This window comes from Cibotium barometz, chromosome 3, assembly GCF_041138505.1.
Source record: "Cibotium barometz isolate CiBa-2024 chromosome 3, ASM4113850v1, whole genome shotgun sequence".
Classification (NCBI taxonomy): Eukaryota; Viridiplantae; Streptophyta; class Polypodiopsida; order Cyatheales; family Cibotiaceae; genus Cibotium; species Cibotium barometz.
Genome location: NC_141048.1, coordinates 69,366,088 through 69,392,067, shown reverse-complemented (window position 1 = coordinate 69,392,067; position 25,980 = coordinate 69,366,088). Strand labels below are relative to the sequence as shown.

General features: G+C 43.4%; 1 protein-coding gene across 1 annotated transcript; it reads left to right on the top strand.

The window, feature by feature from the left end:
- Positions 1-12,568: 12,568 nt before the first annotated feature.
- On the top strand, positions 12,569-24,314 carry LOC147640468 (translocation protein-like protein). The gene is made up of 5 exons (XM_086780984.1): positions 12,569-12,721; positions 13,171-13,497; positions 14,107-14,308; positions 23,347-23,581; positions 23,705-24,314. The coding sequence occupies exons 1-5, from the start codon at positions 12,671-12,673 to the stop codon at positions 23,985-23,987; spliced, it is 1,098 nt and encodes a 365-aa protein (XP_086637110.1). The 5' UTR covers positions 12,569-12,670; the 3' UTR covers positions 23,988-24,314.
- The last annotated feature ends 1,666 nt before the right edge of the window (positions 24,315-25,980 follow it).

Here is a 25,980-nt window from a genome sequence, read left to right as displayed (position 1 = left end):
CTGGGTGGAAGTGAAGCTCATCAAGATAACTCTACTGTGACAAGCTAAAGACACCATTGCTTAAAGCATAGTAGCAAGAAACAAAAAAGGAATGACATCCGGTATGCAACCAACTCAAAGGTCAAGTCATCAGAGGCCAAAATGAGCCTAAGGCATAAGAGTCAAGAGTCGAGCTACAAAAGGCCACCAAAACGTTGTTACCATATTATAGTAGTGATGTGTGTGAACACACTTAGGACCGCCGGGGCACTTTTTCCCTCACTAGGAGGTTTTTTCCCCCGTGCATTGTATATACGCCCATTATCTTCTAGGGCTTGTTATCTTTCATTTTTGGCACTCATAATACACTACTGTGTTGTGCTCAAGCTTCCTCATCTTCTTGAAGTTGTGTGTGCATTCCTGCAACCCTAATTCCAACAATTGGTATTAGAGCAGGCTTCCTCCTCCCGGGCAGCATCACCGGCACCTGCCGCTTCATCTCCTCCGATTGCGACGAGGTTTCACGAGCGTCTGCAGGACAGGTGCCCATTCGTCTGTTTTGGGCTGTGCTACATAGCACAGGTCGATTTTATACAGGTTTACCTCTTACAGACAGCATTTACATCTAGTAGTACAGTCATTGGCCATGGCTGACAACAATGATGTATTCCGCATGTTGGCTGCTGAGGATAAGTTGGATGGCACCAACTATCCATTGTGGGCATATATGATGCGACATGTATTGGTAGCAAAGGGGTTATGGAACATTGTGCAGGGTATTGATGCACGTCCTATTGTGGCTGGGAATGCTGCAAACACATCAGAAACAGGTACTGTTGATGATGGTGCAGGCACAAGTGCTGTAGCAGCTGTTCGAGAACCACCACTTTCAGCAGAGCAGATTCGTTGGGATGGTAGAGATGCGCAGGCTCATGCCTTGATTGCGCTGTCTGTCAAACGTACCATTATCCCACATATTCGCTCCTGCAGGACTTCTAAGGATGCTTGGGATGTACTTGCCACATTGTATCAGGCAAGAAATGAGGCTCGTGTTGCTTACCTCCGAAAACAGTTGGAGAGTGAGCATATGAACGAAGGTGATTCTATGGATAGCTTTTTGACAAAGATCAAGGATTTCAAAGAGCAGCTCATCTCTGCAGATGAAATCCTGTCAGACAGTTCACTTGTGCAGACTGTTTTGAATGGTCTACCAGATTCTTATCAGGGTTTTGCTTCCACTCTTCGCTTGATGATGAAAGGCAATCCCAATGCCTTATCATTTGAGGAGTTAGTTTCTGTTTTGCTGCAAGAAGACCAGTCAAGGCAAAACAGGAATATTATGCGTGTCGCAGATCAAGCTTTCGTTGCTAGTCAGAGAAGCGGGAAAGGTAAAGCTGGCTTTTCTTCTAGTAAGCAGAAATCTGCAAATGCTGCGCAACCAAAGAAGGAAGACAAAGATGAGAAGAAGGGTGACAAACAGAAGACATTTTGCAAGTACTGTAAGGGAAATGATCATGTCATCAAAGCGTGTCCTAAGCTGGCTGCGAAAGAGGCTAAGAAGAAAGAGGCTGGTATGGCTGTTGCAGATGCCTCTCCTTCTAACAATGAATCTGCTAATGTTGTTCAAGATACAGAATGGGCATTCAATGCGCAGTGCAGTTATGACCCATCTTTGCATGACACATGTATGTCTGCAGTAGATTCAGATGTATGGTACTTTGACAGTGGTGCCACTAAGCATATCACCTCGCAGCGCAGTTTATTCACTTTCCTTGAGTCTGCTCCCACAGGGAATACTGTCACTTGTGCCAATAACTCCTCTTATCCCGTTAAAGGAGTTGGACAGATTGTGCTGAATGTTGCAAATTGCAACACCTTTACACTTTTTGATGCATTGTATGTGCCAGGGATCAAAAAGAATCTGCTGTCAGTCTCCGCATTTGTCAAAACAGGTTTGGTTGTAAAATTTGTGGATGACAGATGTACTGTTCATGATCTCTCTTGTGGTGACATCATTGTAGCATCTGGTTCACTATGTCGAGGGCTGTATAAGCTCAATATGGATGGCAAATGTGTAGAGGATTCAGCATGTGCTATTATGGATACGCAGGCTATTTCAAATGCAAAACTGTGGCATGCACGTTTTGGTCATCTGAATTTTGCAAGTTTGCTGCGCCTGCAGAAATCTGAAATGGTGTCTTCTTTGCCTAAGCTTGAGGCACCTGTCAAGCATGTTTGTGAGGGCTGCATATTGGGTAAAATGCAGCGTGCTTCCTTTCCCAAAGATGGATCAGTGAGAGCTGAACGCAGATTGCAGCTTGTTCACAGTGATGTTTGTGGTCCCATGCAAACTCCATCATTTGGAAACTACCTTTACTTCGTGACTTTCATTGATGATTTTACCAGGCATGCATGGGTATATCCTTTGAAGGCAAAGTCCGAAGTGTTTTTGTGCTTCAAACAGTTTTTGGTTATGGCTGAAAATGTGTCAGAAAGTAAGATGGGCACCCTCCGTTCAGATCGAGGGGGGGAGTATATGTCTTCAGAATTTAATGCATTTCTGGCTGAGCGTGGGATAAAACACCAATGTACAGTGCCGTATACACCACAGCAAAATGGTGTGGCTGAGAGAAAAAACAGGTCTCTCATGGAAATGGCAAGATGTATGGTTAAGAGTCAAAGTCTACCACATGGTTTTTGGCTTGAGGCTGTCATGTGTGCCACTTATGTACTAAACAGGTGTCCCACCAAAGCATTACAGGTTGTCACTCCATATGAGGCTTGGCATAGCCGCAAGCCATCTGTTGGCCATTTACGTGTTTTTGGTTGCCTGGCATATGCATTAGTGCCTGTGCAACATCGCAGAAAATTGGATGACAAAGCTGTCAAATGTATTTTTGTTGGATATAGTGCTGAGAGCAAAGGCTATCGTTTGTATCATCCACAGACAAAGCGCATTTTGGTTAGCCGTGATGTTGTATTTGTGGAAGATGCAGTTCAGCCCTTGGTTTCATGTACTAAGGAGACAGATATCAGCTCACGTGATGTCTATGATACATTGTTGCCTCTTTTCAGTGGTGCACAGTCAAGTGCAATACCTCATGAGGCAGTTTTTCAGCCTATGCAGGTTTAAATGATGGCACAGATCAGCCTATATCTGATGCAGATGTGCATGATGCACTTGAGGATGAGAGACAAGAGATTGAGGGCTCTAGGAACATGCCTAGATGGCTGGTGCAGACTTTGCGTGACAGCAAGTTGGATGCCCCTTTGTCTAGTCGCACTCGTTCTGGCTCTCATGGTGCCTCTTATGCGTCAGATTGTTATGCATTGGCTGTTTCTAGTATGTGCGATGAAAGTGAGCCTGTTTCATTTGATGAGGCACAAAGTTCAGAAAATTGGATGGCTGCTATGCAAGCAGAATACGATGCTATTATGAAGAATAGTACATGGTCTTTATGTGACTTGCCCCCTGGCAAGAAGGCCATTGGCACTAAGTGGGTATACAAATTGAAGCGTAAGCCTGATGGCACAGTGGATCGCCATAAGGCTAGGCTTGTTGCAAAAGGTTATGCTCAAGAGAAGGGCATTGATTTTGATGAGACTTTTGCTCCCACATGTCGTATGACCACTGTTCGTAGCATCTGTGCATTAGCAGCTCATAATGGTTGGAATGTACATCAGCTGGACATAAAGACTGCGTTCTTAAATGGAGATTTGCATGAGGAGGTGTATGTATCGCAGCCTCGTGGTTTTGTTCAAAGAGGGCAGGAAAACAAAGTGTGCAGGTTAAAAAAGGCTTTATATGGTTTAAAGCAAGCTCCACGAGCTTGGTATGAAAAAATACATGCATATTTGACTGCACATGGGTTTCAGAATAGTCCAACAGAAAGCACTTTGTATGTTAAACGTGTGGATGGTGTACATCTAATCATTGCTCTCTATGTCGATGACATGCTGCTCACAGGACCAAATGAGAGTCATATTGCTGATTTTAAGGCTGATTTGAATGCCTCTTTTGAGATGTCAGATTTGGGGCATTTGCATCATTATTTGGGGATACAATTTAAGCAGTGTGATGGAGGTATTGCTTTGTGTCAGACAAAGTATATTGAAACATTGTTGCGGAGATTTGGCCTTGAAGACTGCAAGCCTATTGCTACTCCAATGGAGACAGGTTTGAAGTTGAGTCTTCATGATGCTGGAGATCACTTTGATGTCACACTCTATCAGACAGCTGTTGGTTGCCTCATTTATGTATGCATTACGAGGCCAGACATTCAGTTTGCAGTCTCACAGGTGAGCAGATTTATGCATAGCCCAGGCATTAAGCATTGGCAGGCAGTGAAGCGTATCTTTCGCTATTTGAGTGGTACTCGGCATCTTGGGTTGTTTTATCCCAAGGGGGGATCATTGCCGCCAGATTTACATGTTTTTTCAGATTCTGACTGGGCTGGTTGTTATGACACACGCGTGTCCACGAGTGGTTTTTGCTTCATGCTTGGAAGCTCATGCATATCATGGTTGAGCAAGAAGCAGCCTACTGTGGCCACTTCTAGTTGTGAAGCTGAGTACAGGGCAGCTTTCACAGCTACGGTTGAGTGTGTGTGGCTCAGACGCCTTATGGCTGATTTGGGTGTTGGGCAGCCATCTGCCACCACCATCTTCACTGACAATCAGAGCGCATTGGCAGTTGCGCGGAACCCAGTGTTCCATGCTCGTACGAAGCACATTGAGGTGCACTACCATTATGTCAGGGAGAGACTCTCTGCAGGAGAGATCAGTTTGGCTTATGTGCCAACACAGGATAACCTTGCAGACCTTTTCACAAAGGCTCTGCCTCGTGAGAAGTTCGAAGCTTTTCGCAAAGCTTTGGGCTTACTCCCTTTTGTGGATTCGTCCACATAGCTAGACACTTCCCTATACATGAGTGCTAGCTCTTGTTCACCGCATCACTCCAGGGGGGATTTGTTACCATATTATAGTAGTGATGTGTGTGAACACACTTAGGACCGCCGGGGCACTTTTTCCCTCACTAGGAGGTTTTTTCCCCCGTGCATTGTATATACGCCCATTATCTTCTAGGGCTTGTTATCTTTCATTTTTGGCACTCATAATACACTACTGTGTTGTGCTCAAGCTTCCTCATCTTCTTGAAGTTGTGTGTGCATTCCTGCAACCCTAATTCCAACAAACGTGCCCAAGCATAATTCCTAAAAAGGTTCACATCACTTATACACACGAACACAATTGATATTTCACAAGTCAAGTCACTCATGGTAGAGAGACGAGTATAAGAGTACAATCACAGGATGTGGTCGGCGGCCCATAAGAGTCATGTCCAACTAAGTCAGGAGGAGTGATGGAGCTAAGTCCTTAAATACACATAAGTCATAGTAGAGAAACACTTTTAGTCATGTCAAACTAAGTTGGGATGAGTGATGAAGCTAAATACTTTCAAAACACAAAAGGCATAGTAGAGAAACACTTTTAGTGAGCCTCGCCCAGTAGAAGCCCAAGACCCTCTGCTCATAACTTTACTTGCATTGTATGCTTATTTGAAACGTTATTTTCAAAGCATTTAGGTTTCACACCTAACTGGCATGTGTATTAGGCACTCTTCTATCCATTGTTCTCCTGAGCACTTGCAAAATGCCACATCACTCATGCACTAAATACTTTGGCTACAAAACCTTGATAGCAAAAGCCCATGGCTTTTGATGTCACCTCGACATCACTTTGGCACTAAATGCTTGCACACTTTCCTGACTCATGCATTAGGCACTCTTCTATCCATTGATCTCCCAAGCACTTGCAAAATGCCACATCACTCATGTTTTGGCTATAAAACTTCGACATCAAAAGCCCATGGACCCTCCACCACTGAGTATCTTGCACAGCATGACAAAATTGCAAGTTGCTATGCTTTGCATATTTGTCAAGTTTTCTTCAAATCAGTGTGTGCACATTGGATTCTTTGGAAAGCACACAGATTTATAGGGTTTGGTTGGCAGATCTTAAGGTTCCTTAAGTCATTTGGGTGGCAAAGAATAGAGTCACTTTATAAATAGTAACAACAACAGTAAGTAGGGTAGAACAAAATAGACCTTATTTCCTTTATTGGTCATATGTGTGCATATATTTGAATCATCTGCCTCAAGGATTTGTGGTGTGTGGGGCGTTGAATCGCTCTAATTCTAGGATTGCCTACATCGCAAATAGAGAGGAATCACTGATAGGAGAATCGTTGACTATGTGGAATCATTGAGCTAGGTAGGATCGCCCATGATTTGATCTCATAGTCACCCTATGATTCTAGAAAATAGAACATTGATAGAGAAGATTTGGCCATCAATTTGCAGACAATATACTTGCCCAAGGGGAATGCATGCTAACACTAAAACAGTAACTTTTGTGGGGATACACATGCATGCAAGGGGTGATGCCTTACAGTAACTAAGTGGATGTGTATGCCATTACTTGCACTTGAGAATCAGCTCTGCAGAGCCAAGTGCATACAAAAACTTTGTAGCCTAGAAACGCATTAAGCATAATGACTACTGGTATCCCCCAAAAAGGGAAGGAGGACAAGAAATTAACAAAAGAGAGCTAAGGGCCCCCACCTAACATGCATGCCCGTGGAGCAACACTTTGAAGCTAGGGGGAGCTATTTGGAGGCAGCAAGCCCTAAATCCATGGGGGTGGCATGATCCTTAAATTCCAATTCTTCGATTCCCTAGCCTTCACGTGCTACTCATTAAGTTGTCCCTACCTTAGAATGCCGCAAGCTTGCATTGGAAGATGAGCAAACAAGGCAATTGTTATAGATTATTGGGATGTTGCCCTTGATTGAGTTGCATCCCTGGGGAATGGACCTGGCCAAGTGCTATCAAACAAGGCAATTGTTATAGATTATTGGGATGTTGCCCTTGATTGAGTTGCATCCCTGGGGAATGGACCTGGCCAAGTGCTATCAAGTCCCATTCATTTGACAACTTCACCAAATCTTTTGTTATATAGCCACTTGGGCCACCAAGCAATGAAAGAAGAATTATAAAGGTTACACAAGAGTTGTTGAAAAAGCCCTAGAGCAAAACACTAAAGGTATACAAGTGTAATTGAAGGTCAAGGATGACTGAGTAATGGCCTTGGAGGAGGAGTTACAATTTTGCTAAAAGATGCCCAGAAGAAGGATGAAGAGCCTTCCACACTTGCACTTCTGCTAATAGCCATGAGGAGAGGGATAATGTAGCCTTAATGCTCCCAGACCTCCTATGTGACAACGAGAGCCCCTGTGATTAGATGAAGCTGATCAGATATAGCTTGGGCCTTGCTTTTATATGCGAAAGAATGTCACTTGAGGAGCCCCTATCCAAATTACATTTTGCTAGACTATGCAAGCAAGTACCCCAAGCACTTAAAGCTCATGGCATCATCATGTTCTTTTGAGGGTGTGTAAAATTTTATAGATTTAAAATCAAGTTGAAGTGCACCCCATGGTAACAAACTTCATTGCATGGGTATTCTTGTTTGAAAATGCACCTTTGGATTTAGTTGAGGACTACATTGAGTTGATAGTAGTAGAGGACTACACAACGAGAGTGCCGATGGACATGGACATATGCTGGGCTGATTTGAAATGGATGGAGGGTATACAAGAAAAAAAATTAACCACCAAAACTTATAGAAAGCTAGCACAAATGGCATGCCTAGTGAGCCCGCTAACTTTTTATTGCTTTATCTCGAAGTCAATAGTCCACAGGTAGCTTACATTGCAAATAGATGAGAATGCCTATTTATTTGGGAGGATGGAGCATGTACCTTATCCCAAAGAAATCCCATAGGAAAAGCACGTAGCTTACCCCAAAGCAATCCCATAGGAAGAGCAAGAAGAAGGAGAAGATTTCCTTGAGAAACTGGAGCACTCAAAAAAGCATAAAGAACCAGAAGATTCAAATAGCTCCAAAGAGGGGAAAGAAGAAGATGACTAGTACAACAAGAAGCAGGATGATAAGCAAGGTGGCAGAGAGCATGTAGAGGATGAAGACAAGGATAGCCAAGGGTGAGATAATCAGAGACCAGATCCATAGACAAAGAAAGACATGGCCAACAAGATAAGGAAAACTAGCCAAAAGGAGGCCAAGGAGGCCAAGGTCACTATATTGATAGGTCTACAAAGGAACAACACAAGGCCGAAGAACACAAAGAAGGAGGCCAAGGCCACAATACTGATAGGTCTACATAGGAACAACGTAAGGTTGAAGAACACAAATAACAACCAAAGGAAGGGGAACAGGCTGTACAACCTTAACACTTTAATTTGACATATCTACCATCTCCCACAAGTCCATAAAGAAAATAACATAAGCCTCCTATCAAAGCACATTGAAGATCCCCAAGGCATTTCCACAACTATTCTTGAGGAAGAACCATGGTTAAGAAATGTGATTAGTTCTTTCAAAAAATGTAACAAGCCTTAGCCTCTGCACCTATCCTCAAACCCCTAAATTGGGACTTGATTTTTCGATGCCTCGGCATTTTGCTATTGGATGTGTCTTGACCCAATCAGCGGAACACAATATTCATTTTCCAATTTACTACACTAGCCAAGATCTAAATGATGATGAGAAGAATAATACAACCATGGAATGAGAGGGTCTGGCCATGGTTTATGCTGTAAAGAAATATAGATGTTATCTCCTAGACAACAAGTTTGTGTTCTTTATTGATCATCAGGTTTTGTTGTACTTGGTCTCCAAAACTTGTGCAATGGGTCAGATCATGAGATAGTTGTCTCAACACATTTTAGCTGATCGTTTGTCAAGAATTTCAAATGGAGAAGCACCTACATGTGTGGATGACGATTTATCGGATATCTATTTATTCCAATTATAAAGCTTGACAGTTGGTGAGAGTGTCTGCTCCTCACCAACTTATTTACGAGGAATTATATCGGTTGGAAAAAGAGATAATCTTACGGTTGTACATCCATGAAGACTACTATCTTGTAGCACATATAGAGGTAGCAAGTGGCCATTTTGCCAATAGCTATCACTACCCACTTAATATTGTAGGTAGGAATGTGATGGCCCACCTTATTTGGAGACGCTGCTGAAATTGTCAAACGATGTGATGCTTGCTAAAGATTCGCCTCGTAACCCAAAATAGAGACCAAATGCCTATGACTCTAGTTATTTCTCTCCAACCTTTCATGAAATGGAGCATGGATTTTGTCATTCCTACTAGCCAAAGTGCATGGTATGCACAAGTGCTCATTGATACCTCATTGTAGCTATAGACTACTGCCAAAGTGCATGGTATGCACAAGTGCTCATTGATACCTCATTGTAGCTATAGACTACTGCCTAGGCCGAAGAAGCAAAGGCTACTGATGCTCACTCTTGGGTGGCAGCCAAATTTCTATACAAGTTTATCATTTGCCAATTTAACTGCCCTCTTGAGATTGTGAATGATAGAGGCATGCACTTTATCAATGAAGTGATCGAGCTTTTGTTTCAAGAATTCATGATTAGTGATAGAATTCATGATTTTGTTTCTTGCTAGGAGATTAAGCTTCCAGCAACTCTATGCGCCTACTACATAGCTTACAAGACAACTATGGGGGACAATGCCCTTCCGACTCACTTATGGGCTGGATGCCATTGCACTGTGTTGGATTTACTCATTCCAACCCTATGGGCCACAAAAGAACATGGCCTTGACGGGCCATAAAAGAATATGCCATCACACTGTGTTAGATTTACTCATTCCAATCCTACGGGCCTCTCAAGAACATGGCCTTGATGATCATGACCTTTCTAAATGATTAGAGGAGTTGGAGAAACTGGATGAGGTTTGCCTCTATACTATAGTTGGAATGTGGGCTAAAAAGTGCTGACATAAGAGATGGTTGGATGCAAATCTTTGGACTAAGAAGTTTTGGATAGGTGACTTGGTCTTAGTGTACCATGTAAAAAAGACCAAGAAGAAGCTAAAGATTCAAGGACGCAGGCCCTATCGTATTGTGGATTTTTGTAAGAGCGGTGCAGTATGTATAGAGACCTTGAATGGTTCAGTGTTGGTAGCACTGGCACCTTTCACCAAAGTGTCACTTTTGGACCTTCCATCCCTAGAGTTCAATGAAAAAAAACACACCTCCTCAAAACGTCGCTAAAGACCATGGCATAGACATGTTAGACAACCTTAGGCTTTTGCCTCCCAAAGGTGGGTACCTAAAGAAGAAAGCCATACACTACGGTTGTAAGGCTCTAAAAGCTCTCCACATGAGATGGTCTTGAGATAGAAACCTCAACACCACCAAGCTGGGTAAGAGTGGTCCAAGTTTAGCGCAACCAAAGCTTCACACTACACAACCTCTTCTTGCTCTGCATTCAAGAAATTCTCGATGACAACCAAAGACCCGTATTAAAGGAAAAAAATAGACATACTTGCAAGCCTCTCAAAGGTGGGTACCTTAGTAGAGACCTTGAGAATCCAAGAGATACAACTTCACTACTACGAGCAACAAGATAGAGAACACCTACATAAAGATAATGATGACTTAAGGGTTAGATCTACCAATAGCCAACAAGTGGGAAAGGGGAACACAAGCAACTGTAGCACGAATTGGATCAAGCAAGGGAGAGGCCCCAAGTCCAACACATGGGTTATGCAAAGGAAGTCCATGGAATACATGAGGAACATTCTAAATAGATGAGGAAAATATTATTCCACACAGGCACATAACTTGTTGGAAGAACATTAGAAAAAGAAGGCTAAAGAATTTGCTAGAAGAAAGCCAGAAAGGGGAACACAAGCAACTGTAGCACGAATTGGATCAAGCAAGGGAGAGGCCCCAAGTCCAACACATGGGTTATGCAAAGGAAGTCCATGGAATACATGAGGAACATTCTAAATAGATGAGGAAAATATTATTCCACACAGGCACATAACTTGTTGGAAGAACATTAGAAATAGAAGGCTAAAGAATTTGCTAGAAGAATGCCAGAAATAAAAGATTGACGAAGATGTAAAGGTCCAAACACTCAATGGCAGAGGATGAGGAGCTAATAAAGTTCCTCGCACAAAGGCACATGAAGCAAGGCGCAAGGTTGAGGATAGCTAAGGAGGAGATGGCTGGGAGCATGTTGACATTAAGCGAACACTATGAGGATATGCAAAAGCACTATGACATTACAAACTCCACAATGGCCTAGCTCAAGAAGGAAAATGAGGAAACCACAAGTGCCAATCCACATGCTTAGGTTTTGACTACCTCAAAACAGCTCCTGGCCCAAGCAAAAGAGCCAATGGGAAGAACAAGGTAAGAGAGTCCATACAGGAGGAGGCAAGGGACACCCTGCATAGTAGGCAGGTGAGGCTTGTAGAGACTGCCTTGGAGGTGGTCATTAAAACTAGACAACATCAAGGCTTCCTGGCCTCCAATAGATCCATAGAAACCATGTGGGATGACATGGTGGCTTCACTAAAGCTTGCCTTGATTTAGCAAACAACAAACAAACACTCGGGATTCAATACCCTTTGTTTACGTGTCTCAAGTGGTCTCCTATTATACCCAACCATTGCTTTCCTGCATGACGGGTGTACCAACTTGAGAACCCCTTAGATCTCGTGTGACGGGTGTACCAACTTGAGAACCCCTTAGATCTCGTGACTGCCATGACATTGCACCCCATTTCTTTCAGCTTCTGGGTGTGGGCAATGTTGTTACAGCTCACTGATTTCTTCCCAAACGATGAGGAGGTGTTACTATTGGATGTACTAAGAGAGCTACAAGGTGATGTCCTTATCGATCGCCCTAAGCTCCTTCATAGTTGGGCATGGATGGTTATCCGAAGCATCGGCACATATCACCACTCCCATGTGTGCAAGCTAGAAGGGATATTGAGCTTGCACAAGGTCATCCACGAGCATCTCCAGTATTTGGCAACACTTCTAGAGAGAGTAAGGGATACTTCTATCCACAGTATGTGAACTATTTGGATTTTGAAGATTCAGAGCTAGTGGCTAAGTGGAGAGAAGATATGCAAGAACCCATGGAGGTCCCATGAGAACTAAATGCATAGGAAGTTCTGGCAAAAGCCAAGGGAATCACCTATGCTTTGAGAGCACACGCTATACAAGCCACTCCAAAATTGTCGAACATGCCCCAATGGATGTAGAGCTTAGAGCATGTGTTCCAAGATCATTCCATAGGGCCATTAGAAGAGCATGATGTTCTAGAATGGGGCGCATCACATGACGAAGAAGAAGGAGGCAACTCATTTTTGCAAGATCCATAGCCTGTCAAGGAGCCTGACATACCTGGTAAGAGCTTGAAACTCATCCACATAAGATGTAAGGAAGTATGGGGAAATCCCCATGTCGAGCAAGGTGAATTCTGTACCCATCTCTTGTCAATATTTTTAAACTAAGTACAATTAGAATTTGAACATTTAATATTTTTTTTATGGTTTTAGGACTCTCTCATAAAAATAGAAATAATAAATAAGGATTAGAATTTGAACATTTAATATTTTCTCATAAAAATAGAAATAATAAATAAGGATTTTGAAATTTCCTTACCTACCCACGTAGCATAAAGAATTTTCTGAAAAAGATTTGGCATTGGCAAGCATACCAATTCTGCGGGGATCTCTGTTTCGCAGCAGGTATCGCTGAATGCGGAGAGATGCCGAGGAAGAAAGTGTCGGATCCGGTTCCTCCTGCTCAGGCCGTCAAGGTTTTTCTCTATTTGTTTCGTTTCATCGTAGAGATGGTCATCGCTACAGTCTCCCTTCTGCTATGTGCTTTATCTCCCAGTTAGGTTCTTCTTCTGATCTGGAAGACATGGTTGGATTTGCTTGTGTTATGGTAAGTTGAATGCATGAAGGCCTTCTCAGACATGGTACAACTGGGGTTGGGTTCAAAAGAGTCTTTGCTTGTGTTATGCCCTTAGCTATGAAGATCTTCCCAGACCTGGCCAGATGCATGAGATTGTGGCTATGGCATGGTTTTGCTAGCACAAAGAGGCTGTGTTTTGTGTCATGCCATGCATTGTAAACAAGGCACAATCTGGTTTTTCAGCTTCGTTTGTCTCTTGGCATGCGTTTTAGCACGAAAGTTGAATGTACGCCTTGCAATTTTTTTCTTTTGGATTTAAAAAACAGTGCTCTGCTTGTGTGATTGCAGAAGCAGAAGCAGAAGAAAGAAGTTGATCATGTGCAAACGTTTGTGGAGAGAATACGAGATCACAAAGACTTGGAGTCCCGATGGGCTGTGCTACAGGATACAAGGGTTGAGTACTTCAGGGGCAAGGACTTTGCCTCACTTTTGCAGAGGCATGCAGACCTTAAGGTACTCCTAGGTGCTCATCTAGCTCCTAGCGAGTCTGAAGATGACATTGGAAACCTTCTTTTGAAGAGAAAGTTGATCCTTCGATGTGATCGGGTTGTGAAAACTTTACGGCCTGGCAAGACTAGGCTTTCCAAGTGGCCAGCACGCCTGGAACTGTACCCAGTACGTGTCTTTCTTTCTTTATTCAATGCTTTTTTTTTTCTTGCATGCCATATCTTACAATTCTGATGTATATGTACACAATTCATGCACATATTTTGGATTCACCCTATGCCCCATGCGCCCCATGCATCCTTGATGTACGTCATTGTTAACTAACCCATCCAATGTGAAGGGGGAAATCATGGCACATGTTGTTTTCATGGTCGTGCTTCCCATCACTGTACAATGTACAGTAAATAAGATGTCTGGACAATGGATATATCTTATGAGCCAATGTTTGTCATTACATGCTTGTTCGAGCATTGTGACGGTACACATTGTGATTACATGCCATCTAATACAAACCTGAAGTATGTGTACTCCATTCTTACACGGAAAACATGGACACACATAGCTTCAATGTCTATGCACACACATGTACCTGATGCATGCATACATGCTGATGTACCTTGGTGTTAAGTTACTGCACACATAATTCCCTTAGCATTCACCTCATTGCCAACTCACCACAGGCAGACATTCCCTCAGCATTCCTTGGTGTAAAGGTGTGCGTACTTAGGTATACCTTCCCCGCACTGACATATGTGCTATTTTTGCTCTGTTTTTCAGGAGCAAACGTTCTCTGTGGATGATGCTTTCTTTGCTTGGACCTTTGAGAGGAGGCGGCCTTTATGGCAGACGGTGCTCTCCATTTTAGTTCCTATTGTGACCCTTGCATGCTGCTTGTTTCCAGTCTTTCCTCACTGGTGCAAGTTGGTGGTCCTTTACACATGCCTGGTGTTTTTAGCTGCAGTTTTAAGTATTATTTTCTGTAAGTCGTTCTCTTACAATCTTCTTTTTGATGCCATCTACAAGTTTCACAACTTGCAATAGCACAGTTTGTTATACATGAAATTTCTGTGTTCTATAAGAATGTGTTTAGATGGTGACAAATGTGTAGAAAGATGGTTGGGTGGATTGGAGCTTCAATCCTTGAAGGCATTCACAGCGGATGTTGCACCTTTGTTATTCCACCCCAAAATTTGACCTTCTTGCAGGTCTATCTTTCCGCAAGCTCATGTCAGAGCCCAAAAGTCGATTCGACTGCTGCAAAGAAGTTGTGGAGCTTTTGACCAGACAGATTTTACCAAAATCCTTCCATGAGCGGGCATGCCATGTCAGCAGTGTCTGCAGTCATTCTGAACAGCAGAATGTAAGCCCATCAAGATTCAATGGCTGTCACACCAACGTACGTACCTCGCCATGTGCGTGGCATGAGGCTGTGTGCTCTCCTGGTCCAAGCTAGGCCTCTAGTGGTGCATATGCACAACTGTCTCACAATAACCCAAGCTCTCGGCAACTCTAGTCTATAACCAACCAAACCAGTCTTTTTCAAGATCTTGTAAGGTCCATAGTTGTTGGCATCTATGTCACAGGCAGTGGTGTGTGAACACCGTAGGATGGCCGGGGAAATTTTTACACTCCTTAGGAGGGGTTTTTTTCCTGTGCACAAGAACACACCTTAAGCCACTTAGTATGTGTTACCTTATATTGTTATTGTACTTTCATTTTGGTACAACCAACATTATTAAGTTACGTGCCTTTTCCTCTCTCAAGCTAACACGATTGTGTACTTGCTTTTTGTGTGTGTGTGTGTGTGAGTGTTGCTGTTGCTCTCCTCTCAACCGAACATTAGGTATCAAAGCTGAGGCTACAACCATTGGGATTCAAGGTTCTCTTGAATAATAGTTCATGGGCACAAAAGTTGAGGAGCTCGATTCACTTGGGATCTTCTTTCTCTTTGGGAAAAGGTTCTACAAGGCCTTGCTAGGTCCCCACTAAGGAAGCCTAAGCTCCATCTTGGAGCTTGCCCTAACTAGGGCAACTGCCACCCATCAGTAGAGTGCCACCTCCACTGCCCACGGCTCCCCCAGTCCGCCTACAGAATTAGACTTGCCCAAACTCTAATTAGAGAAGCCCTAGGTCAAATTTCAATTCGGTCAACTCCCCCTCCTTTGCCCTAGCATTGCCCATCAGTCGGCTGAGCTGCCAATTCCACCCATGCCATTGTTGCAGAGCCCATTTTCAGAAGTCAAAAGTTTTTGACCGTTTTTACACGAGTGTATTCCCCATCGTTTTCGAGTCTCCCAAGCTGAAGAACTTCATAATTGGAGCCTGTTTAGGCCATCAAAACCCTTCTGCAAATTTTCAGCTTTTTCAAAAACAGAGCTGAATTGAGCCTTGGGTTGAATCCGGCAATCCTCGTGCTCTTGCAACAATCGGCATCCGCATACGACATCTCGACACCCATCATTAGGGTCTTTTTTGGTCGTCAAGCCTCTATCCAGATATCTTTTCTATCCCTAAATATGTCATTTCAATACACTTGCAGGTCCTTGTCATCAGTGGGTCATTGGGCATCTCACAAGGCTACCTTTTAGTGGACATTGAGTGTCTGCAGGGCATTGTGCAATGACATATACTTGGGACAACCCACAAGGAGATTTACTCTTAAGAACGTGTCCCATCTTGAGAGGCAATCTTATCCTCTTTGAGCTGGCTCCTCCTAGAAGGCGCAATGCTTCTAGGCTGAGACCGTGGAACTAAATCAATCTTATGATCAATCGACTGACTAGGTGGAAGACCATGAGGTAACTTAGTTGGGAAAACATTGGTAAACTTTGCCTTGATGTTCTCTAAAGCTTGTGTAATTGAATTAAACTCACAATTAGTATTAGATGACATAGTATCTAGAACACACTGGAACACTTCATAACTAGAATCCTTTATTATATTACGAAGTTCAATTGAGTTTACAAGTGTAGTGGATCGATCGGACATCAAAATCACCCTGTACACAAAACTCGACATTGTCCATGACGAAAGATAACTTAGGACCTTCCCAATCTATTTGCACATCGTGGTTATGAAATCACTCTTTATATATAATAACATCTACTCAGTGCTAGTCTCTATCATGGCTGAGTATGCCCATCACCTCCAGAGAGTGACAGAAACTCAGTTCGCTGGTTTTATAAAGCATGTTCTTTTGGACTAACCTTATACAAACCTGCACCTACTCTTGGGCATTGATGACGCGAGTAGGGATGTCATAACTTATTGTCCACGCTATGCATGATAGAGTTGATGAACCTACACTTCATGTTCGGACAGACATTGGAGTTGATGGTTGCACTTTTGAGTCGAAGTCTTTTTTAAAGTTTAGCTTAATGTTTGGTTCTAGCTCTTAGTGCTTTAGGTCTAGAGTTTACAGTTCTTTGTTTTGCTATTTTGTTTTTTGTTTTTTGTTTTTGGTGTATGGGACCAGACTCTTCTCCAAATTTTTTGAAGAAGAAATTTGCGTTTTCTTGCCTCTGTTGGAGGCACAATAGACTTGGTGTTTTTTTATGTGTCTGCATGCTTGAAGTTTGGAGGCATGAAGCCAAGCGACTGGGGCAGACGAACAAGAGGCGCAAGGCATTGTGCTATTCTCGTTTGGAGTAGCGGGCATTTGAGCATGGCTAGAGAAGTAGTAAGGGAAGGCGATTAGTGGGGCTGGTGGTGCGACTACTGTTGGGACAGTCGGCCAGCCCTAGAGTGCTCCTGCCAACCTCTGGCAACCCTTCCCACCACTAGAAAAAAATGGAAAAAAATAGGAAAAATACGGGGAGTGTGGAAAAATGATAAAACACCTTATACAGGGCGGGCACACCCACAACAGAGGCCCTGGTGTATAAATATAGACAGGAGATGACTTCTAACAGTTATGACCCTGTGTTTTTCCCTTTGGACAATGAGCAGGTGGGCACGGGACCCACAGTGTGGATAGGCATCAATTGAATGTGAAAAGCATGTCTCTGGATTCATGTGAACAGGTTCTAGTTTTCTTGAGGCTACACACAAGCTGTGACTATAAGAAGGACATATGGTTTGGTACAACCCTACTGCTGTCTGGGAAAGGGTTCGTGAGATCCATAGTTGAGATGGAGAAGACCTTTTCAAGCAGGGAGGTGTCGTACAGGTGTGCCCTCTATATGGAATGCTTCGCTGTAGTAACGAGAGTTCTTATTTGGAAAGTCTGGGTGAAAAGCTATAAGGGATCCTATTGGTAAAGGATTCGGCAAGTTGTACTTTTTACTCATATTAGATCAAGTAAAGAAATACCGCAAGGGGCGCCATTGCGTTTTGGGGCCAATCGGTGTCCTTGTACTATTTGCAGGAGCACTCTAGCTCCCCCTGTTTGTTTTCCTTTTCCAGGTTCTCATGGGTGACAGTGTTTTGTGTGCGCGTGTTTGTTCCACCGCCCGTCAGATTTCTGAAGGCCGGTTTCAGTCACATTGTCATCCTAATGTTCATGGTCGGGTTGAACATTCTTGTCCATCCATGATCGTTCTGTACTACATCAGCCATGACAAACCCAAGATAATTTGCTGCTGCAGCCCTTGTCGTGCCTAGCTGCCTCATGCACTTGCAGACCGGCTGCCCAGGCTGTGTTGCTGTCCAGGGTTGGCTGCTGTCTAGAGTCGGATGCTGCCCTTGGCCGGCTAGGGGACCTGGCTGCGTGGCCTGGCTGCCGTGCACAGCAGCCGCTTAGGGTAGCCTGTCTTGGCTGCCCTAAGGCTAGCCTCTTGGCCACCTTGCCTCAAGCCATGCTGCCTAACACACACACACATACACACACACACACACACACACACACACACACACACAGAGTCTGTTAAGACCTTCAACAGGTACTTGCTACAGCTGTAACTCACATACAATCAGCGATCTCTTTGCATCCTCTCTGACACACGACTTCATATGCAATCCTTGATACCGACAAAACCTTGCACAAATTTAGTAGAGCAATTGATTTGATAGGGAGAGAAAACGATGAGAGGAATACCTCGGAACTTTGACATCTACGAAGCCTAGACACACATACCTCTTCAGCCTCTGCGATAGGGTTGCTTTGATAGCTATTGTAAAGTCCTTTCCAAAATCTGCCCTAAACACAATTGAAAACCAAGCTTTGTCCTTGACCAAATCATGAGGTAGCGGGCTAGCTCACCTCCCAACCACGACCGGCATCGACCGATCTCCCCTGAGTCAAGGCTAGGGCTTCTTGTACAATCCAATAGGCCCGTGTCTAACTCCGCATCCCATACCACCGAAGCTTGCTCATAGGCCTTCGACATGCCATTGTGCGTGGCATGAGCATGTCTGCTCTCTTGGTCCAAGCCAAACCTCTAGTGGTGCATACGCACAACTATGTCTCACAATAACCCAAGCTCTGTAAGCCCAGCGGGGCATGCAGTGACATACTCAACCATGTGTCCAAGAGATAAAGATATATATATAGAGAGAGAGGGGAGAGAGGAGGGAATAGGGATCTTGCACAGTACACCAAAAGATATATATATAGAGAGAGAGGGGAGAGAGGAGGGAATAGGGATCTTGCACAGTACACCACATTGAGCGGGGAACAGGCCCCGTCCCCTTTCAGGAATTTATTCAAGAACAATCCACGGGAATGCTTACCAGGATCAATACAATCAATGAATACAAAACAAACAGATATGCTGATGTAGGATATCCAAGTCGATGTAGATGTCGAGGCACGAGATCTCTGATGCCGAGCACACCATGGGGATGACCCACAAGTATCTCTCACCGGGTTAGTACTAAATCTGATATCCAAATCCAAATCCAAATCCAAATCCAATGAATCCAGATCCAAATCCAAGTCTAGATCCTAGTCCAAATTCCATATTCATGTCCAAGTTCCGTGCCCAAGCTGTATGTCTAAATTCTCCATGTTCATGTCCAAGTTATATGTTCCATGTCCAAGCTCTATGTCCAAGTTCCCATGAGTAATCTCCACAACTCCTACAACCTTGTCGATGAAGAAAACCATGGAAAAGCTCTTTTTGGCAAGAAAACTGATATAAAACTTGTTTTAATGGTTTTTGGGCGATAAAAACAACCAAAAAGCAGTTTTTAGGGTTTTTGGAGCAGTTTTAGGGTTTCTGAAATTTTTGTCTGTACATGGGTCCATATCGCCCATGCATATGTCTATACAAGTCTAGGACTGACCGTACATGTGAAAAGCAAGTTGGAGAAGGTATTGATCGCGAAGAAGAAGCTCTCCATGATCATAATGATGCCCATACACACTCCACGATCTCCTTCAATCTTCAATGATCTTGTTCATGGGTATATAAGAGGAGTCCAATCCTTTTTATACTTGTAAGAGACCTTGCTTTTTGTCAAAAAGCCTTCGTGCTTTTGCTTTGCCTTTTTATGCTTTGCTTTTTCTCTTTTTGCCTTTGCTTTTGCTCTTTTTACTTTTATTAATAAAATATTACTCAACTTTTGGTGCTTTGCTTTTTTGGCTTTAAGGCCTTGCTTTTTGGCCTTGAAGCTGCTTTTTGAGAAAGCGCCTTTTAGCTTTTTGGTCCGGCTTAGTCTCCTCTTTCCAATGGTGTCCTTGGCTCGCGATCAACCTTGTTTGACTTTTTGCTTTTTCTTGCTTTTGACCAAGTATGGTGCTTTTTCTTAATCAAACCTTATGGACCTTGTCTCCATGTCTTCTTCCAACTTTCTGGTGTCCGGGCATGGGTTTCATCATGTGAAATAGAGCTAGGAGGACCAAATAGTTACATGCTCATACTTATATAGTCATAACTACGTCATAAATAGTTAACTCGCTATAAAAGGCCATTAAGCTTGTTTTATCACTCTAGGAATCCTAGCCACGTATCATGCTTCTAATCTCGAGATTAGGTTCCTAATCTGTAGATTAGTGTCCATGTACATAACATGTCTACCATGCTAGTTGAGCATCTACAAACAAAGGGGCTCTTATAATTCCAGAGGAGACATAATTAGGGTTGGTAGAGTTGGTAGCCAACTCGCCAACATTAGACACTAGTGACTATAAATAGGAGTCTAGGCCTTAGTCATATTCATTCATTGATCATCATAGAACATAGGAGCAGTGTTACTAGTGAGTATCTCTATTCAGCATTGTACGTATTTCATGTTAGTAGTACATGGTAGATTCGGTCCTCTCTATAATGCGTGTTGGGCATGAAGAAGCAGCAGTTTGTGCATGATTACGCGCTAATTGCAATCAATCAATTCATAAAAATACTTCCGCAAGCACCCATGTTACATATAAACAACACTTAAAATCAATGCATTAAGAACCAATGGTGCTGCGCTCAAAATGAGCGGTAGAAATGAGAGAGAGTATTGAGAGCAGAAGTACAGAAATGAAAGAGTAAACTCTACTATATACACTAGAATCCGGTACAAAATGGGAGGCGGAAATGAGAAAGTATTGAGAGCAAAAGTACAGAAATGAAAGAGGAGAGGGTGGTATAAACTCTACTATATACACCAGAATCTGGTACAAACTGAGTGGGGGACCAAGGCATGCTATATATAGAAGAAGGGCAGTGAGTCGGCGAGTAGCAACTGGGCCAACAGCCCCCTGATGGGCCCGCGACTGGAATATGTCCAGTTGGCTAGCATAAAAGCCTTCGGCCAGCAGAAAAGCACTAGTCGGCCAAGAGATACATGTTGGACAGCAGGTACAACAGTCGGCCAGCTCATACAACCCCCCCTAATCCTAGCAAAATTGTCTAAAAACATGGACAATGAGGAAAAATGGAGAAAGCTCCTAACTAGGCAGGCACACCCACAACAGAGGCCCTCACTCCCTACTGAGTAATATGGTATAGACAGGAGATGACTGTTAACACTTCCTCTCAGCTCATGGATGTGGAACCAATGCTAGTGAGTTGGGAGTGCTAACAAAGCATCTGCTGAGGTAGAGGCTTTGTGAAGAGGTCCGCCGCATTGTCCTCCATCGAACAATAGATAAGCAAGATGTCACCAACCAAAATCTTCTCACGAACAAAGTGATATTGTATCTCTATGTGCTTGGTCCGGGCATGGAAGACCGAGTTCCGAGCTATAGTTATGCAGCTCTGGTTGTCGCACCGGATGATTGTGGGCTACCAAGTCTTGCCAAGTAACCTCCGCAGCCACACCACCTCGCAAGGAGCACCACAAGCAACCTGATACTCTGCGTCAGCAGTTAATTTTGCTACATATGCATGGCTCAGAGAGGTTGGGACGTTGATCTTGCCATATTGTACTTTTCACTTCTAGTTAGATCACATGGTTGATATCTGACAGTGTTGGGGAGCCTTCGTTATCAATGTGGTTGCGCTTTGGATGTCTTGATGTATCACCAGAATGCAATCGAGGACGCTTGCCATTTTTCAAGAGGGGGGTATGTCACGACCTTGTGAATTTGTGCAGCATAAGTGTGAGCATGGTGGTCGGTGAGCAAGACATTTTTTTTTTTTAATGTCCACACTTGGGACAAGGGGACAAAGGTTTTAAAAAACTTTTAACTAAAAGAATACCCCTTTTTAGAGCATCGTGGCCCCTTTGGGGAGGCCTACGCTATTATTGGGGTTTTTCTTTCGGAGGAGAGACAGCTGCAGCAGTTACGTGTGTGTTTTTCTCTCTTGGAGGGGCTGAACAGTTCGTGGACTCTTTCTCTCTTGCTAGAATTGGGCTGCAGCTACACGGCTTCTTTTTCTGGGCACACTGTCGGGCTGCTCACGCTGGCTGGTTGCAGGAGGCACACAGGCTTTTCTCTCTCTCTTGCTTTCGTGGGAAGGCTGGTGGGCTGCGCTGCAGTGCACAGCACACACACAGGTTTTTCTTCCCTCTTTACAACAGGTTGGAGGACTGGTCGGGCAGCACCCACAGTCTCTCTCTCTCTCTCTCTCTCTCTCTCTCACGATTTGGGGAGACTGGCGGGCTGGGCTACTGAGACACAGAGCTGCAGACAGCACTCGACAGTAAGCAGGTTTTACCACGCTTCTCTCTCTCTCTCTCTCTCTCTCTCTCCATCTCTCGTGGAAGACAGTGAACAGCAGAAAGAGCAAGTGGAAGGCGGGGACTGTTACTGTGCAGGGACAGCCGGCTACTGTTTATTTTCTTTTCTCTTTGTCTCTCTTTTCACTGGCTCGTGAGTGTCTCGGAGTTGCTTATCTGGCCCTTTGTGAGAGGAAGGGTTTGGCAGTTAGGAGGGTGAAAACAGGGCAAGTTTTTGGACTGTTTTGGAGGAGTCTATAGGCTGATGTATGGCTGTGTTTTGGGCTATGTGCATGGGGCAATTGGATGCTTAATCAGGCCCTCATGGATGTACTTTTGTGGTTGATTATAGGTGAATAACAGTGTGGTGTTTTGGGGCACAGGGTTGTGTGAATCCTCTATGCTAAGAGGTCCAGAGGACTGGCAGTTTGGACATGCATATGTATAAGCCATGAATGGCCATGATGTATTCAGTTAAACTTTTCCATTGAATTTGAATAAAGAAATACCGAAAGGGGCGCCAAGCTTTGGGGCCAACAGGTGTCGCTATTCTTTTTGTGTAGGAACACTCTAGTTTTCTTATTTGCTGGATTACAACTGTGTTTGGGTGACTGCCAGTCTACTGCACTTTGGTTTCTTCTAGAGGCTGGTTTCAATTTGAGCTACTTGCACTCAAAAATACCCGGTATAATTTCTTCTTGAAGTTGGCCAATGGATAATGCAACCAAAAGATCTTTGCATTTTGTGTGGAGAGATCTGACCGCAATCCGGTTCTTCCTAAGAGGGAAAGCCATGTGGTTTTGCACTCCCAATAATACCAAGCATTTTGAGGCGGTGAGCCAACGGGGTTATGCAGTAGAGTAGATGGTGAATGGGAAGCTGGCTTGTGTGGATTCATGAAGAAAAGACAGAGAAGTAGTAGTTGTGAAGAGAGAGAGAGAGAGAGAGAGAGAGAGAGATCAATTTGTTTTTTGTTTTTGTTACTAGTGCGGTTGGCAATCTTTGGCTTTATATGGGTTTTACTTGGGAAACGAGTCTGGTTTTTTCCGAACATTCTTGCCGAGGAAGCATCTTTTAGGGAATTGCTTCGGTTCTGGCCTGAGCCAGGCAAAGAGGATGAACAGCCTCCAAAATGGACTTCACGATTTGCGTTTGCTCTGGGTTTAGGGCTGGTTATATGGTTTTGCATCCATTATGCACCTGACGAGGCAGCTCGAACAAGGTTGGTTCAGCATGGAAAACAAAGCTGTGGCAGAGATTGGAATTTTTCTCAAGAGCTGTTTCCCTTGAGTTGGCATGTCCATGATTTTCTTTACCTTATATAGTTGGCTTCTTTGCTTTGCAGGTATCAAAGGAAAGTATCAAACATTATTGATGATGTTCTAGAATGGTCTCCAAAATTGGCCTTGTCTGGAAAGCCTGCTGAGGTTCCGATTGAATATAATGACACACACGTGAATATGACATCAGATGAAAAACTTCAAGAGGCATCAGAGCCTGCTAATATGAGTGATGCCCATGGGGCCCGCAGTGTGGCAAACGAGGTTGACAAACATGATGATATTGAATCGGCCTGGACAGAAGCGGATGCCTCAAATGTAACGGACTCTTCTTCCAGTGAACAATAGCTCCCTTTCTTGCTAAAATTTTGGGACATTTGGATGCCATGGATGGTTATGCATTAGGAGTGCACACACCATAAGTTGACTTGTGTGGATGTAAAAGCACATGCAGCTTTGAGTTCCTTCAATTTATGCAGTGAATGCTTTGAGAATTAGTCATGTTCAGGTTGTGACCTTGCTTCCTTGATTTCTGCTGTATGGGAGAATATAGTGCAAAGTTTTTAGTAGAGGGGGAAAAAAAGCATACCCTTCATGCAGTACAAGTTATATCAGGGGGACGACCATTGGATAAACCTTTAGTGTTACATAATATATGTGTTTTATTCTCACCATGTGTGGAAGGGAGTTCTGTCACCCATGCATGAAAGCTCACTTTATAAATATAGTTTGAGACATGTTTTTTTAGAGGAAGTTACTGTATGTTTGCAATGCTGTCATGCCCTTGATGGCTAGATGAAGATGGTAAAAATGTATGGTGAAGTTGGCCTTGAATGTGGTGTGGGGTTAAGGGTTTAGGGCTGAAGTCGACGATTATGTGCTTAGACTGGGTATTTTGTACAAGGTGTGACATCTCAAGAGAATTAGTTGAGAAGTGAACCTGAATTGGAATTGCACACTTCGGTTCGTGGCTACGCAAGACTTTTTGGAAATAATTTAGAAAGCCATGTCAATGAGGGGTGAGAGTATTTGACAATTGATATTATGATACTGAAGTTATCTCATTAAGAAACCTATGAGATTGTGATTCATAGTTTGAAACCAAATGTTTTTCTTGGAGCTATTCTCGAGACAAGCCCCCTTCCACACCTAGTAGCATGCATCCATGTCCGTACAAGTGTGTATGCAGCTGTGCGTGCATTGCTATTCTTATGAATTTATACTGCACGAAAAAAGGTTATCATTGTGTGGATGGTATACTATTGGCCGCACATTAAATTTGACTTCTATTTGAACCAATATGAGCTTAGAAAAAACCATTTCAGGCTAAAGGACAAAGCAAGAGATGCTAAATGGCGGTGAGACACATTTGGTGCCCATCCAGGGTACAATGTTTTTTATACACTAGGGATACAGTGTATAAAGAACCTTTTCAATCCATATCCTACCCAAAAAATGCGATACTATTGCAAGACACAAGCTAAAGGAGCACTATTCGCTTTTTCCTCCACACCAATTTTGTGAAATTCAATGCACTCATGGTGTAGATACATGGATATGTTTGTAATTTCATTCCATGTATTTATATGATGAAATGGAGAATGATAATAGTGATTATTATAGTGGGTTTGGTTGGAGGAGTGGGTAGGAAGGGAGGTGCAATTGAATGTCCTTCTAGTTCCACCTTATTAATGCAATCATACTTGGCACTCCAATGTTCCATGGATATGTTCATAATTTCATTCCATGTATTTATATTATGAAATGGAGAATGATAATAGTGATTATTATACTGGGCTTGGTTGGAGGAGTGGGTAGGAAGGGAGGTGCAATTGAATGTCCTTCTAGTTCCACCTTATCGATGCAATCACACTTGGCACTCCTATGTTCCAACCCACCGCGCCACCACCTTCATACTACCCTCTTTGCACCACCCTTAGCTACGTTGCCTTAGGCTAGAGACATGTAGGAAGGTGAAATTTGCAATGAGTCTGCCTTAATCTTTAGGTACCTAAGGAGTAACTAGAATGGGGACAATGGGTGGTATAGTTGAGGGTCTAGCCTTTGGACAGCTTGCATGGTGACACCTACGCTTGGTAAGGCCATACTCTTCATAATGAAAGCACATGATAGTGTGAGTATGGGGTGCATATGGATTGGTGGCCAACGTGATAGGAGTGGTGGTGTGGGTGGGTGTGTTGGGGCATATTATGTCTTTCTCAGCTTTAACTCTAGCATTCTCCATTTGTATGGGCATTTCTTGGAACTTTTTATGGTCTCTTGATGCCTTAATTATTCTCTTTTCTTCTTTGTAAGTCCAAGCTTAGATGTATTACTACAT

Coding starts and splice junctions, on each gene's coding strand:
- LOC147640468 (XM_086780984.1), top strand. CDS start 12,671: ATGCCGAGGAAGAAAGTGTCGGATCCGGTTCCTCCTGCTCAGGCCGTC. Junction 13,498..14,106: donor CACGCCTGGAACTGTACCCA/GTACGTGTCTTT, acceptor TCTGTTTTTCAG/GAGCAAACGTTCTCTGTGGA. Junction 14,309..23,346: donor AGTTTTAAGTATTATTTTCT/GTAAGTCGTTCT, acceptor TTTTGTTACTAG/TGCGGTTGGCAATCTTTGGC.